Raw genomic sequence first — 16,398 nt, 5'->3', positions numbered from 1 at the left:
AGAAGAAGCCAGGTCCTGTCGGTAAACGAAATTATAATATGGAAGATGAAGAAAATAGGTGTGTTACCCAAGTGTGAGTTTCCTTCCATGCTCAAGAAGGCATTCAGTGTTGTGGGAGCCCATGACAGCTCAACTATTCTTTCTGGTTTCAAGGCTTGTGGGATTGTTCCAATAAATCGAGAAATGGTCTTGAAGAAATTGCCAAGCCTTAACCAGGATCCCGGAGATTCGCTAATAGGAGCAGAAAAGAGATGGAGTTATACACTTGTGGAACATCTGCACCAGGCACGAAATGGAGGAACAAGACCTAGTGAAAGACGTCCGGCAAGAGAAAAGAGAATGAATATTGCTGCTGGTACCGTAAGGGAATAGTGGTAAATGACCTCCTTGATTCTAATGAAAAAGAACTAGTTGAGACAGCAGCATTGGAGGAATACTATGATGATGATCGTCATAATGCCGAAGATAATGAAAGTCACTCTGATGTGAATGAGAATACAATTGCAGTTTAAACAATCAAAGTGATGTCAAAGGTGAACTAGACACTTTTTGTGTTGTTGATTTCGTTGTGGTTTCATTTCCCACTGAAAAGAGACAGAAACTTCGTATGACAAATTGTAAAAGAAGTTGATAATGGCCACGAGACATCATATCTGAAAAAGGAGGTGTCAAGCAAATATAATTCTCATCTCCAGATGTGCCCGATATTCAAGAAGCATTTGGTAGACAAATAATAATGAAATTGTCCTCAAAAAGTTTGCAAAGGGGACGCTATATCTTTCCAAACATAGATATCTCCAGTATTGAATGATATCGCAGAAATGTACGGTACAGAACATTAATTTAAATTAAATAGGGATTTTATTTTGTGATTTATATTCCATACTTGGAGACTAGGCATCCAGGTGTCAAATATTAGTTAAATGTAGTCATTTTGTAATTTTTAAAATGTTAAATCTTTAACGAAACTTTTTTAAAACTAAACTGATGATCAATGTCACCCTACATCATTTATAAAGTCGTTTTTAGGCTGAAATAAATCTGTCCTCGGACACTCCCGGCACTAAAAGCCATAAGCCATTACATTTCATTTATCTAAAATATATAAGGTAGAACTTGCGTTTCATTTCAGTAGTAAGTTTCAGTCTTACGCCCACAAAACCGTGAAAAAAATCATATTTATTTTAATGTGGGAGAAAGTCTCAAGCGTGACCACTCACGTGGTGGGGTGAAGTCGATCACACTTTAGACAGTAATAACTTCGTAATTCATTGACATTGTCATGTTGTTACGCAACCTTTAGAAAGATAAAGATTCATTACATATATGTATGCTTTTTGAGAATTGCTTTCCTCTATTTTCATCCCGTAATATGCAAAAAACTATTTATTTTGATCGACTTCAGTAGTATAATATACGGGTTCTGCCGCCACCTCCACCTCAGGCTCCCAGTGGCCACCTCCACCTCCACCTCAGCCAGAGGCCTCCCAGTGGCCACCTCCACCTCCACCTCAGCCAGAGGCCTCCCAGATGCCTCCTCCACCTCCCGCGGGAAATTTGAATTTGTAAACAAAGCCACGTGCTTTTTGACAGACAACAACGCATCGCAAACCTCAGTACTGCCATCTTGACGGGCCTAAACCTCAGTAGTGCCAACTTAACCTAACTAGCGCGAGGTAAACAAAGCCACGTGCTTTTTGACAGCCACGTGCTTTTTGACAGATTTGTAAACAAAGCCACGTGCTTTTTGACAGCTCTCATCAACAACAACGCATCGCAAACCTCAGTACTACCATCTTGACGGGTCTAAACCTTAGTGGTACCAACTTAACCTAACTAGCATGAGGTAAACAAAGCCACGTGTTTTTTTGACAGCCACGTGCTTTTTGACAGATTTGTAAACAAAGCCACGTGCTTTTTGACAGCTCTCATCAACAACAACGCATCGCAAACCTCAGTACTACCATCTTGACGGGCCTAAACCTTAGTGGTACCAACTTAACCTAACTAGCATGAGGTAAACAAAGCCACGTGTTTTTTTGACAGCCACGTGCTTTTCGACAGATTTGTAAACAAAGCCACGTGCTTTTTGACAGCTGTCATCGACAACAACGCATCGCTAACCCCAGTACTGCCATCTTGACGGGCCTAAACCTCAGTAGTACCAACTTAACCTAACTAGCGCGAGATAAACAAAGCCACGTGCTTTTTGACAGCCACGTGCTTTTTTGACAGCTGTCATCCGCCATCTTTAAACCACAGAGCACTGTGCTGCCCTCTTGCGTCACCTGTCATCGGCAGTGCTGCCATCTTGACGGGCCTAAACCTTAGTGCTACCAACTTAACCTCACTAGCTCGAGATAAACAAATCCACGTGCTTTTTGACAGCCACGTGCTTTTTTGATAGCTGTCATCCACCATCTTTAATCTATAGAGCACAGTGCTGCCCTCTTTAGCTACTTACCTTTGAAATGTGGTGGCGGATAATTTGAAAAATGCTTTTCGACAAGCAGCCATCTTTAATCCAGAGAGAACAGTGCTGCCCTCTATGTGGTGGCGGCAAATTGAAAAATTCCACGTGCTCTTGTTTGAAAACAAACTCACGTGCTTTTTTGACAGCTGTCATCTGCCATCTTTAATCTATAGAGCACAGTGCTGCCCTCTTTAGTTTGAAACGTGGTGGCGGTAAATTCCACGTGCTCTTGTTTGGAAACAAAGCCATGTGCAGCTGTCATCTGCCATCTTTAATCAACAGAGCACCGTGCTGCTATCATGCGGGCAATTTCATCACCTGTCATCCGCCATCTTTAATCCACAGAACACCGTGCTGCCCTCTTTATGGCTACTACCTTAAGCATGTAGTAGCGGGCAATTTGAAAAGTTCTGTTAGCTATCATCCACCATCTTTAATCAAGAGAGCACCGTGCTGCCATCTTTAGTTGAAATGTGGTGGCGGCAAATTCCACGTGCTCTTGTTTGGAAACAAAGCTATGTGCTTTTCTGACAGCTGTCATCCACCATCTTTAATCAACAGAGCACCGTGCTGCTATCATGCGGGCAATTTCATCACCTATCACCCGCCATCTTTAATCTACAGAACACCGTGCTGCCCTCTTTATGGCTACTACCTTAAGCATGTAGTAGCGGGCAATTTGAAAAGTTCTGTTAGCTATCATCTACCATCTTTAATCAAGAGAGCACCGTGCTGCCATCTTTAGCTAGATACCTTTGAAATGTGGTGGCGGCAAATTGAAAAATTCCACGTGCTCTTGTTTGGAAACAAACTCACGTGCTTTTTTGTCAGCTACCATCCGCCATCTTTAATCAACAGAGCATAGTGCTGCCCTCTTTAGTTTGAAATGTGGTGGCGGCAAATTCCACATGCTCTTGTTTGGTAAACATAGCTACGTGCTTTTTTGACAGCTATCATCCGCCATCTTTGAGCACCGTGCTGCCCTCTTTATCGCAGTAGATGTAAATTCGTCACCTGTCATACGCAGTGCTGCTATCTTTAGCTAGATACCTTTGAAATGTGGTGGTGGATAATTTAAAAAGAAACATTCTACAGCAGTCCTCTCTCAACGCTAATTGCATAAGATGGCGGCTATACATGACTCCTTAAGGGTGCTTACGCAAGATGGCTGCTATACACAGGTTCTTATGAGACGCCCTTGGGATGCTTGCGCAAGATGGTGGTTATACAAGGCTCCTTATGAGACGCCCTAGTGATGCTTGTGCAAGATGGCGGTTGCTCTTATGAGGCGGCTTAAGGGTCCTTGCACAAGATGGCTAGAGACGCCCTAAGGATACTTGCGCAAGATGGCGGACACAAGATGGCGGCTATACACGTCTCCTTATGAGACGCCTTAAGGGTGCTTGCGCAAGATGGCTGCTGCTCTTAGCTTAGAGACTAACGTGTCGTGCTAGTTCGATTCATTAAATTTAGGGCTTAAATGCAAAATGTTAAATATCTCGAAAGCAGTGCATCGTAGAGCAAAACGGACAAAAAATTTTCCGCCCAATACCTCGGTTCGCAGTACGAGGATCAAGTAAAACATAGTCTAATGATGAGATCAACGGTTCGGTTCCTACTTAGGCCCTTTGGCATTCACTCTGTTTTAGCTTGTATTGAAGTAAGTCTTCGTAACATGATCAGGTCTAGCTATGGTAGAGAGTATAACGTGCCGTGCAGGTTCGATTCATTAAATTTGGGGCTTAAATGCAAAATGTTAAATATCTCGAAAACGGATAAAATTTTTCTACCTGATACCTAGGTTTGCAGTATCAGGAACATGAAAAAAACATAGTCTAATGATGAGATCGACGGTTCGATCCTTACTTAGGCCCTTTGGCATTGGCAGCTATCTATTTCTACAAGATGGTGACTATACATAGCTTCTTATGAGACAGCTTAAGAGCGCTTGCACAAGATGGCTGCTACTCTTATGAGACGCCCTAGGGGTGCTTGCGGGAGGTAGCAGCGACAAGACGGTGACTATACACAGCTGCTTATGATACGGCCTAGAGGTGCTCACACAAGATGGTGGCTGCTCTGATGAAGAAAGTTAGCTTTGCATCGTGCAGGTATCTTTACAGCACTAAACCTCATACCTTTGAAATGTGGTAGCAGGTAATTTGAAAAATTCGACGTGCTTTTTCTTCACAGCAGCTATCTTTAAACAATAGCGGCTATACATAAGCTGTTAAGGCCTCCTCTTATGTCAAGGTATAGCTCTATCGAACAAGTTTAAACCTGCATCGGGATAGCTAGAGTAAGCATGTGCTGCAGTGATGACGTCATTATGCATGTTTAGACTTGCAAATCACTAAAGAAACATAACAAGACTAGAATCGAACACCGCACTCTATGCCGTTAACTTTATCATGTGATCGGAACATTGATTGAAGTGTTTAGAACACTAAATAAGTGATCAAGACTATAATAGAACACTGTACTCGATACAACATGTGTTTAGAACATGTCAGGGGATACCTTTGTTCTAAGAAGATTAGATTACCGCACATTCCTTGGCTAAAGGGCTAATGGGCTAAAGGGCTAAAGGGCTAAAGGGCTAAAGGGCTAAAGGGCTAATGGGCTAATGGGCTAATGGGCTAAAGGGCTAGGGCGCCTCTCCTCTCTTTATCCGGGCTTGAGACCGGCTCTACAACTAGAGGCGGAGTTAACACCCTAAGGAAGGGAGAATGTTGGGAAATAATCTATACGAATATAGCTACTCGATCGACTATATACTACAGATGGATGACTTAGGTGAGGGTAAGCGCTTACTTAATAATACCAACACGACGTAATTCATGCTCTATTTCAAAAATATCTTCTTTGTACTGTGTGTAACCAGCATCATGATAGGCTCTTAGCAGTTGTAAACGTTTTACCAGTACGTTGGGGTCTTTACAGTAGCTTATATCTACATAGGGTAACAGAGGCTTGTTGTGAACTTTGAGTCTATATGCAGACAGTTGATGTGCAGGGACTTGTTTTGATATAATACGTGCTTCAGCAGTAGCGTTTCTAGGTACAAACATAACTTGTTTCGATAGCGATGAAGCGTTGAAATTTCCTTCTTCTTTACCTTGCATCTCTTCTTGAGATGTTTGCACTTCGACAGAACGTGTAGTAGGCTTAGGAAATGAAGTAAAATCATCAAGCTGTAATGGCAATGAATTTTCTTCTTCTTCTACTTTCCCTTTACTACTGTTTTGATCAACATCATTATCTTATTATCATAATCATGATCTTGCCTCTCTTTATCTTGAAGTTTGTGCTCAGTAACAGAACTTGCAGCAGGCCTAGACAGCAAGGGAGAATTAAAAATCTCTCGCAGAGGTGTACTTTTTAAACATAAATCAGTGTTCGCTGGAATATGGTTGAGCTCTTTGTATTTCGTTCCCGATGAAGCTACATTACACGCGGCTTCATGACGTTGAGCGTTGTATGCGTTCTTGAACTCTCTTCTACAATGTTTGCATTGAAAAATCATCCTACATGATATCTCATGACGTCTCCTGTGATAGCTTCGGGAAAATGCTTTTCCACACTCTTCGCAAATATACCTAGAAATAGGTTTTTCCATGACGGACTTTTATCTTCTGCTAACAGATTCTTCTTTAAATCTACTCGACATTTGTTACTCTCTACTTCGATGATGCGAACAGCTTAGCGATTAATAGTAAACTAACACAAAAGCGTATAACCAAGGTAGCAACAGTAAGGTTTAAGCCCATCAAGATGGCAAGAGTGAGGTTAGCGACGTTCTGCTGTTGGATTTTAAATTCCGCGCTGTAACATGCATAAGGTGGCAGCCTTGAGGTTTACTGCCGTAAAGATGGCAGCAGTGAGGTTAGCGACGCTCTATTGTCCTTCAAAGTGAGGTTAGGGTTCGTCAAGAAGACAGCTGTCAAAAAAGCACGTGGTTATGTTTACCAAACAAGAGCACGTGGTCGTGACGTCACGGTCACTTCATCAATCCTTAGCTCTACGTCGTTAAGAGCAGCATTAGGATTAGCTATGTTTAAAAATCTTAGGAACAGAGCAGCAGTATGAATAGCCATGTTTTAAAGCGTGTAGACATCACCTATCGATTTTACATGCATCGACTCTCGTACTAAACTTCTTCCGCTAGATCGTGCTGCTATCTTAGCATAACCTATACGCATGACCTTAAAGTACAATGAATAGTAATGTTTCAAAGCGTGTACGCATCAACTATCGATTTTGCATGTATCGAATCTCGTACTGAACTTCTTCAGGTAGATTGTGCAGGTATCTTAGCATGAACTTAAAGTACAAAGAATAGCCATGTTTCAAAGCGTGTACACAACACCTATCGATTTCGCATTCATCGAGTCTCGTACTAAACTTCTTGCGCTAGATTGCGCTGCTATCTTAGCATAACCTATACCCATGAACTTAAAGTACAAAGAATAGCCATGTTTCAAAGCGTGTACATATTACTTATCGATTTTGCAAGCATCGACTCTCGTACTAAACTTCTTCCTCTAGATTGTGCTGCTATCTTAGCATAACCTATGTGCATGAACTTAAAGTACAAAGAATAATCATGTTTCAAAGCGTGTACAGATCACCCTGAACTTCTTCCGCTAGATTGTACTCCTATCTTAGCATAGCCTATACGCACGAACTTAAAGCACAAAAATAACGATGTTTAACAGCGTGTACACATCACCTATTGATTTTGCATGCATCGACTATTTTTTACCGCCAGAGTGTACAACGATCGCATATGTGTATTGCTAACGTATGTGTATAAAGTTAAAGCACAAAGAATAGCTATGCTCCAAAGCGTGTAAACATCACTTATCAATTTTGCATGCATCAACTATCGTACTAAACTTCTACCGCTAGAGTGTACAACGTTCGCAATTGTGCGCTGCTACCTATGTGCGTGAACTTAAAGCACAAAGAATAGCGTGTACACAACACGAGTCAATTTTGCACGCATTAACTCTTGTACTAAACTTCTGTCACAACAGCGTGCGATCATCGCTTGTGTGTGCTGCAATCTTAACATAACCTATGTGCACGAAGTTAAAGCACAAAAAATACCCAAGTTCAAAGCGTGTACACATCACCTATCGATTTTGCATGCATCGTCTTTCTTACTAAACTTTTCCACTAGAGCGTGCAACAACCTTATAAGTATGCTGCTAACTTAGTATAACTTATACGCATGAACTTAAAGCATAAAGAATAGCGATGTATAAAAATCTTGTGAACATAGCAGCAGCAGTAAGAATAACAATGTTTTAAAAGCGTGTACGCATTGCCTATCGATTATACATGCATCAACTAGAGTACTAAACTTCTCCCGCTAGAGTGTGCTGCTATCTTAGCATAACCTATGTGCACGGATTTAAAGCACGAAGAATAGTTAAGTTTCAAAGCGTGTACACAACACCTATCTATTTTGCATGCATCAACTATCGTACTAAACACATTCCGCTAGAATGTACAACGTTCGCATGTGTTTGCTCTGCTACTTTAGCATGACCTATGCGAACGAACTTAAAGCACAAAGAATAGTGATCTTTGAAAATCTTGCGAACATAGTAGCAGTAAGAATAGCAAGGTTTAAAAGCGTGTACGTATCACCTTTTGATAATGCATGCATCTTCTACTAGAGCACGTGACCATCACTTGTACGTGTGCTGCTATCTTAACATAACCTATGTGCACGAACTTAAAGCATAAAAAATAGTTGTGAGTAAAAATTTTGTGAACATAGCAGAGTGTTTACTACGTAGGTGTAGACATTGAACATTGCATGCTGAAGCAGCATACTACGTGACCGTGACGTCACGACCACGTGCTCTTGTTTGGTAAACATAACCACGTGCTTTTTTGACAGCTGTCTTCTTGACGAACCCTAACCTCACTTTGAAGGACAATAGAGCGTCGCTAACCTCACTGCTGCCATCTTTACGGCAGTAAACCTCAAGGCTGCCACCTTATGCATGTTACAGCGCGGAATTTAAAATCCAACAGCAGAACGTCGCTAACCTCACTCTTGCCATCTTGATGGGCTTAAACCTTACTGTTGCTACCTTGGTTATACGCTTTTGTGTTAGTTTACTATTAATCGCTAAGCTGTTCGCATCATCGAAGTAGAGAGTAACAAATGTCGAGTAGATTTAAAGAAGAATCTGTTAGCAGAAGATAAAAGTCCGTCATGGAAAAACCTATTTCTAGGTATATTTGCGAAGAGTGTGGAAAAGCATTTTCCCGAAGCTATCACAGGAGACGTCATGAGATATCATGTAGGATGATTTTTCAATGCAAACATTGTAGAAGAGAGTTCAAGAACGCATACAACGCTCAACGTCATGAAGCCGCGTGTAATGTAGCTTCATCGGGAACGAAATACAAAGAGCTCAACCATATTCCAGCGAACACTGATTTATGTTTAAAAAGTACACCTCTGCGAGAGATTTTTAATTCTCCCTTGCTGTCTAGGCCTGCTGCAAGTTCTGTTACTGAGCACAAACTTCAAGATAAAGAGAGGCAAGATCATGATTATGATAATAAGATAATGATGTTGATCAAAACAGTAGTAAAGGGAAAGTAGAAGAAGAAGAAAATTCATTGCCATTACAGCTTGATGATTTTACTTCATTTCCTAAGCCTACTACACGTTCTGTCGAAGTGCAAACATCTCAAGAAGAGATGCAAGGTAAGGAAGAAGGAAATTTCAACGCTTCATCGCTATCGAAACAAGTTATGTTTGTACCTAGAAACGCTACTGCTGAAGCACGTATTATATCAAAACAAGTCCCTGCACATCAACTGTCTGCATATAGACTCAAAGTTCACAACAAGCCTCTGTTACCCTATGTAGATATAAGCTACTGTAAAGACCCCAACGTACTGGTAAAACGTTTACAACTGCTAAGAGCCTATCATGATGCTGGTTACACACAGTACAAAGAAGATATTTTTGAAATAGAGCATGAATTACGTCGTGTTGGTATTATTAAGTAAGCGCTTACCCTCACCTAAGTCATCCATCTGTAGTATATAGTCGATCGAGTAGCTATATTCGTATAGATTATTTCCCAACATTCTCCCTTCCTTAGGGTGTTAACTCCGCCTCTAGTTGTAGAGCCGGTCTCAAGCCCGGATAAAGAGAGGAGAGGCGCCCTAGCCCTTTAGCCCATTAGCCCTTTAGCCCTTTAGCCCTTTAGCCCTTTAGCCCTTTAGCCCATTAGCCCTTTAGCCCATTAGCCCTTTAGCCAAGGAATGTGCGGTAATCTAATCTTCTTAGAACAAAGGTATCCCCTGACATGTTCTAAACACATGTTGTATCGAGTACAGTGTTCTATTATAGTCTTGATCACTTATTTAGTGTTCTAAACACTTCAATCAATGTTCCGATCACATGATAAAGTTAACGGCATAGAGTGCGGTGTTCGATTCTAGTCTTGTTATGTTTCTTTAGTGATTTGCAAGTCTAAACATGCATAATGACGTCATCACTGCAGCACATGCTTACTCTAGCTATCCCGATGCAGGTTTAAACTTGTTCGATAGAGCTATACCTTGACATAAGAGGAGGCCTTAACAGCTTATGTATAGCCGCTATTGTTTAAAGATAGCTGCTGTGAAGAAAAAGCACGTCGAATTTTTCAAATTACCTGCTACCACATTTCAAAGGTATGAGGTTTAGTGCTGTAAAGATACCTGCACGATGCAAAGCTAACTTTCTTCATCAGAGCAGCCACCATCTTGTGTGAGCACCTCTAGGCCGTATCATAAGCAGCTGTGTATAGTCACCGTCTTGTCGCTGCTACCTCCCGCAAGCACCCCTAGGGCGTCTCATAAGAGTAGCAGCCATCTTGTGCAAGCGCTCTTAAGCTGTCTCATAAGAAGCTATGTATAGTCACCATCTTGTAGAAATAGATAGCTGCCAATGCCAAAGGGCCTAAGTAAGGATCGAACCGTCGATCTCATCATTAGACTATGTTTTTTTCATGTTCCTGATACTGCAAACCTAGGTATCAGGTAGAAAAATTTTATCCGTTTTCGAGATATTTAACATTTTGCATTTAAGCCCCAAATTTAATGAATCGAACCTGCACGGCACGTTATACTCTCTACCATAGCTAGACCTGATCATGTTACGAAGACTTACTTCAATACAAGCTAAAACAGAGTGAATGCCAAAGGGCCTAAGTAGGAACCGAACCGTTGATCTCATCATTAGACTATGTTTTACTTGATCCTCGTACTGCGAACCGAGGTATTGGGCGGAAAATTTTTTGTCCGTTTTGCTCTACGATGCACTGCTTTCGAGATATTTAACATTTTGCATTTAAGCCCTAAATTTAATGAATCGAACTAGCACGACACGTTAGTCTCTAAGCTAAGAGCAGCAGCCATCTTGCGCAAGCACCCTTAAGGCGTCTCATAAGGAGACGTGTATAGCCGCCATCTTGTGTCCGCCATCTTGCGCAAGTATCCTTAGGGCGTCTCTAGCCATCTTGTGCAAGGACCCTTAAGCCGCCTCATAAGAGCAACCGCCATCTTGCACAAGCATCACTAGGGCGTCTCATAAGGAGCCTTGTATAACCACCATCTTGCGCAAGCATCCCAAGGGCGTCTCATAAGAACCTGTGTATAGCAGCCATCTTGCGTAAGCACCCTTAAGGAGTCATGTATAGCCGCCATCTTATGCAATTAGCGTTGAGAGAGGACTGCTGTAGAATGTTTCTTTTTAAATTATTCACCACCACATTTCAAAGGTATCTAGCTAAAGATAGCAGCACTGCGTATGACAGGTGACGAATTTACATCTACTGCGATAAAGAGGGCAGCACGGTGCTCAAAGATGGCGGATGATAGCTGTCAAAAAAGCACGTAGCTATGTTTACCAAACAAGAGCATGTGGAATTTGCCGCCACCACATTTCAAACTAAAGAGGGCAGCACTATGCTCTGTTGATTAAAGATGGCGGATGGTAGCTGACAAAAAAGCACGTGAGTTTGTTTCCAAACAAGAGCACGTGGAATTTTTCAATTTGCCGCCACCACATTTCAAAGGTATCTAGCTAAAGATGGCAGCACGGTGCTCTCTTGATTAAAGATGGTAGATGATAGCTAACAGAACTTTTCAAATTGCCCGCTACTACATGCTTAAGGTAGTAGCCATAAAGAGGGCAGCACGGTGTTCTGTAGATTAAAGATGGCGGGTGATAGGTGATGAAATTGCCCGCATGATAGCAGCACGGTGCTCTGTTGATTAAAGATGGTGGATGACAGCTGTCAGAAAAGCACATAGCTTTGTTTCCAAACAAGAGCACGTGGAATTTGCCGCCACCACATTTCAACTAAAGATGGCAGCACGGTGCTCTCTTGATTAAAGATGGTGGATGATAGCTAACAGAACTTTTCAAATTGCCCGCTACTACATGCTTAAGGTAGTAGCCATAAAGAGGGCAGCACGGTGTTCTGTGGATTAAAGATGGCGGATGACAGGTGATGAAATTGCCCGCATGATAGCAGCACGGTGCTCTGTTGATTAAAGATGGCAGATGACAGCTGCACATGGCTTTGTTTCCAAACAAGAGCACGTGGAATTTACCGCCACCACGTTTCAAACTAAAGAGGGCAGCACTGTGCTCTATAGATTAAAGATGGCAGATGACAGCTGTCAAAAAAGCACGTGAGTTTGTTTTCAAACAAGAGCACGTGGAATTTTTCAATTTGCCGCCACCACATAGAGGGCAGCACTGTTCTCTCTGGATTAAAGATGGCTGCTTGTCGAAAAGCATTTTTCAAATTATCCGCCACCACATTTCAAAGGTAAGTAGCTAAAGAGGGCAGCACTGTGCTCTATAGATTAAAGATGGTGGATGACAGCTATCAAAAAAGCACGTGGCTGTCAAAAAGCACGTGGATTTGTTTATCTCGAGCTAGTGAGGTTAAGTTGGTAGCACTAAGGTTTAGGCCCGTCAAGATGGCAGCACTGCCGATGACAGGTGACTCAAGAGGGCAGCACAGTGCTCTGTAGTTTAAAGATGGCGGATGACAGCTGTCAAAAAAGCACGTGGCTGTCAAAAAGCACGTGGCTTTGTTTATCTCGCGCTAGTTAGGTTAAGTTGGTACTACTGAGGTTTAGGCCCGTCAAGATGGCAGTACTGGGGTTAGCGATGCGTTGTTGTCGATGACAGCTGTCAAAAAGCACGTGGCTTTGTTTACAAATCTGTCGAAAAGCACGTGGCTGTCAAAAAAACACGTGGCTTTGTTTACCTCATGCTAGTTAGGTTAAGTTGGTACCACTAAGGTTTAGGCCCGTCAAGATGGTAGTACTGAGGTTTGCGATGCGTTGTTGTTGATGAGAGCTGTCAAAAAGCACGTGGCTTTGTTTACAAATCTGTCAAAAAGCACGTGGCTGTCAAAAAAACCACGTGGCTTTGTTTACCTCATGCTAGTTAGGTTAAGTTGGTACCACTAAGGTTTAGACCCGTCAAGATGGTAGTACTGAGGTTTGCGATGCGTTGTTGTTGATGAGAGCTGTCAAAAAGCACGTGGCTTTGTTTACAAATCTGTCAAAAAGCACGTGGCTGTCAAAAAGCACGTGGCTTTGTTTACCTCGCGCTAGTTAGGTTAAGTTGGCACTACTGAGGTTTAGGCCCGTCAAGATGGCAGTACTGAGGTTTGCGATGCGTTGTTGTCTGTCAAAAAGCACGTGGCTTTGTTTACAAATTCAAATTTCCCGCGGGAGGTGGAGGAGGCATCTGGGAGGCCTCTGGCTGAGGTGGAGGTGGAGGTGGCCACTGGGAGGCCTCTGGCTGAGGTGGAGGTGGAGGTGGCCACTGGGAGGCCTCTGGCTGAGGTGGAGGTGGAGGTGGCCACTGGGAGCCTGAGGTGGAGGTGGCGGCAGAACCCGTATATTATACTACTGACTTCACCCCATTGTACGGCCGTTCAGGTCTATCCGCTAGAGTGAGCTCCAGTAGCTGTCCCTCGATATCTCGCTCAGTGTCGTGTATTGAAATGTAACGTGACACGTGAGTGGTCACGCTTGAGACTTTCTCCCACATTAAAATAAATATGATTTTTTTCACGGTTTTATGGGCGTAAGACTGAAATTTACTACTGAAATGAAACGCAAGTTCTACCTTATATATTTTAGATAAATGAAATGTAATGGCTTATGGCTTTTAGTGCCGGGAGTGTCCGAGGACAAGTTCGGCTCGCCAGATGCAGGTCTTTCGCTTTGACTCCCGTTGGCGACCTGCGCGTCGTGTTGAGGATGAAATGATGATGAAGACGACACATACACCCAGCCCCCGAGCCAGCGAAATTAACCCTGCCGGGAATCGAACCCGGGACCCCTGTGACCAAAGGCCAGCACGCTAACCATTTAGCCATGGAGCCGGACATATTTTAGATAAAAATGAAATGATTAGCTGTTTTATTAAAGACAAAAATTACTACTTAAAATAACATATGCAATGTACATAAAAATAACTTCCGTCCTGAAGTTGTAAAAAATAAAATCTCACACATGCATTATATCTAGTAATATTTAGGCCTACGTACAAAGCAAAGTTTCTGAACACAATAACATTTTCAAAAACAAGAAGTGTTCATAATACAAATACTGGACGCGTACAACAGGAGTAAGTTTCCCGCTCCACTTCAACATAACACCAACGTCATTAGTCGCGCAATGAGAGAAACTCTCACGCAGCGCGAACGGACACATAGGAACCTTTCTTCTGACTAGGGGAGGGGGTGCTTACCTTTCAAATGTGAATGGCTCTACTCGCGACAGTTATAAACTCAGCTAGAAGAGGGAACAGTCACATCCCTTTCATCTATTTGAAGTAATATCACAATAAAGAATAATGCGAGAGAAAATCTCATACAGCGACCACTCGCGGGTTAAAAGTAGGAAAGATCACGATATGATGATAAAGCTGGAATTCAAGAGTGCAAGTTGGGGCAAATACCGTATTTGTTTATAGGAAGGGGAGTTACGGTAGGGGTTGGAATAATTTACCAAGGGAGATGTTCGATAAATTTCCAATTTCTTTGCAATCATTTAAGAAAAGGCTCAGGAAACAACAGATAGGGAATCTGTCACCTAGGCGACTGCAATAAATGCAGATCAGTAGTGACTGACTGATTGATGGAAAACAACTATTATCGGCATGCAGCTGCGAGAGCAAGGAACACGTAAATTACGTTATGCCAAAAACAAGAGCAAGCATTCAAAGAAACCGGGGAATTCCCAGGACGAGGAAGTTCTGTTGAATATTACACGTGTCACTATTCTCGTGAAAGCAAATTTTATTTCAGAAATGTAAAATAAAGAAATATACGAACAAAACCTCCCACATTCCTTACTACCTGCTAAAACACCCACCGACCAAGAGTTTATCCGAAAGTCGAGCAATTATGCTCCTATTGGCAACGCTGCTGGGCTTCGTCACTTGTTTCTTGTGCATGTGCTCGGTTCCTTCAGATTAGCCAACACGAGAGTAAAAATTCGTAGGATCATCACCAATTCTTTTCCTTTTTTTTGTCTCAGAAGGAGCTTCTGGACATATTTAATATATTTAGAAACATTACCTGCATTCAATTGTGAGACCAAGCACTAGTGTCCAAATGAACAACAATTTTTGTGCTATTGACTATTCTTAGCTCACGTGATTTCTTTCCATGTCGTAAGTGTGCCGCCTTGCGTGTTTACGATTTGGTGTGAAGAGGTTATGTTTGGTACTCAAATTGTGCTGTAAATAAGATTGGTAATTCAATTTTAGAATATAATTGGTTTTCGGATGTAAGTTAGTCTATAAATTACTAACAATGGCGAATCAGAAAGATTCTCTATTGAAATGGATTGACGGACGTCTGTCAAAGTTGTTGGACTTTCCTGTGCCTCAAGATTTAACAGAGTAAGTAAATGTTTATTATTAATTTTGTAGTTTAATCCTATACATTTTTCTATTTCTTCATGGATCTTACTGGTATTTTTAATATTATATTGATATGTATGAACTTACTGTGAAAATGATTAAACATACAATGAATATATGAACATTTAGACTGTGTTAGGTTTCTAACTGGTAGAATAGAGGTGATTTCACAGGATGAAAATTAAAGCTTTCAGCGTGCGGATATATAATGGTTTCGTTCCCTACCCCAAAGTGTCTCATCGTTGTTTGTGACTAACAATTTGGAAATCATTTGAGTTAACTCTTGAATATTTTACTTTAATCATCTAATAATGTACGGTAATACTCTTGTTTTAACGGTGTAGTTATACTATTTAATTTTCCCCTTTTCTCTTCGGGGAAATGCCGTGACAGTTCCTATTCATAGACTTCCTTTCACCCATGTACCCAATTTCATTCACCATCATTCATTTAATCTTCTTTAGCTCCTCAACTGAGGTTGGCACGAGGAAGGGCATCCGGCCGTAAAAACATACCGTGTAAATTCATCTCTTTATTCCTTGCGTGATTACGATTTGTTGTGAAGAGGTTAAGTTGTTTTCATACTCATCCCCGACCTCGTATCAAGAGGCGAGACTATGAACTAGACATAGGCTACATAGGGCCTAGGCTACATACTAACATACACAATTATAGAATTGGCCTATATTGCATTATATAGTAGTAGTTACATTGTTTGATTAGTTTTTCTGTATTCTCAGGTTCAAATTCCAGCTCGGTCAAATATTTTAATCCTGGTCTAGGTGTTGTGTGTATAAAGTAAGGAATTGTTGATCACCCTTTCTCTCTTCTCAGATTCTAACGCCATTCTTCTTCCTCGACTGTACCACTACTCCTTGCCACAGAGTGGGACTATAATCTCCTCCTTCATGCAGATGAGGAATTGAATCATTTCCTT

General features: G+C 41.7%; 1 protein-coding gene across 1 annotated transcript in view; it reads left to right on the top strand.

Moving 5' to 3' along the window:
• The first annotated feature begins 15,136 nt into the window (after window positions 1-15,136).
• The window catches only part of LOC136874123 (activating signal cointegrator 1), a 109,032-nt gene continuing 107,770 nt past the window's right edge, over window positions 15,137-16,398 (top strand). The window contains exon 1 of the mRNA XM_067147681.2: window positions 15,137-15,440. Coding sequence (XP_067003782.2) covers window positions 15,352-15,440 — 89 coding nt within the window. The 5' untranslated portion in view covers window positions 15,137-15,351. The remainder of the gene's footprint in view (window positions 15,441-16,398) is intronic.

Source organism: Anabrus simplex, chromosome 5, assembly GCF_040414725.1.
Source record: "Anabrus simplex isolate iqAnaSimp1 chromosome 5, ASM4041472v1, whole genome shotgun sequence".
NCBI lineage: Eukaryota > Metazoa > Arthropoda > Insecta > Orthoptera > Tettigoniidae > Anabrus > Anabrus simplex.
This window is presented reverse-complemented; position numbering and strand designations above follow the sequence as displayed.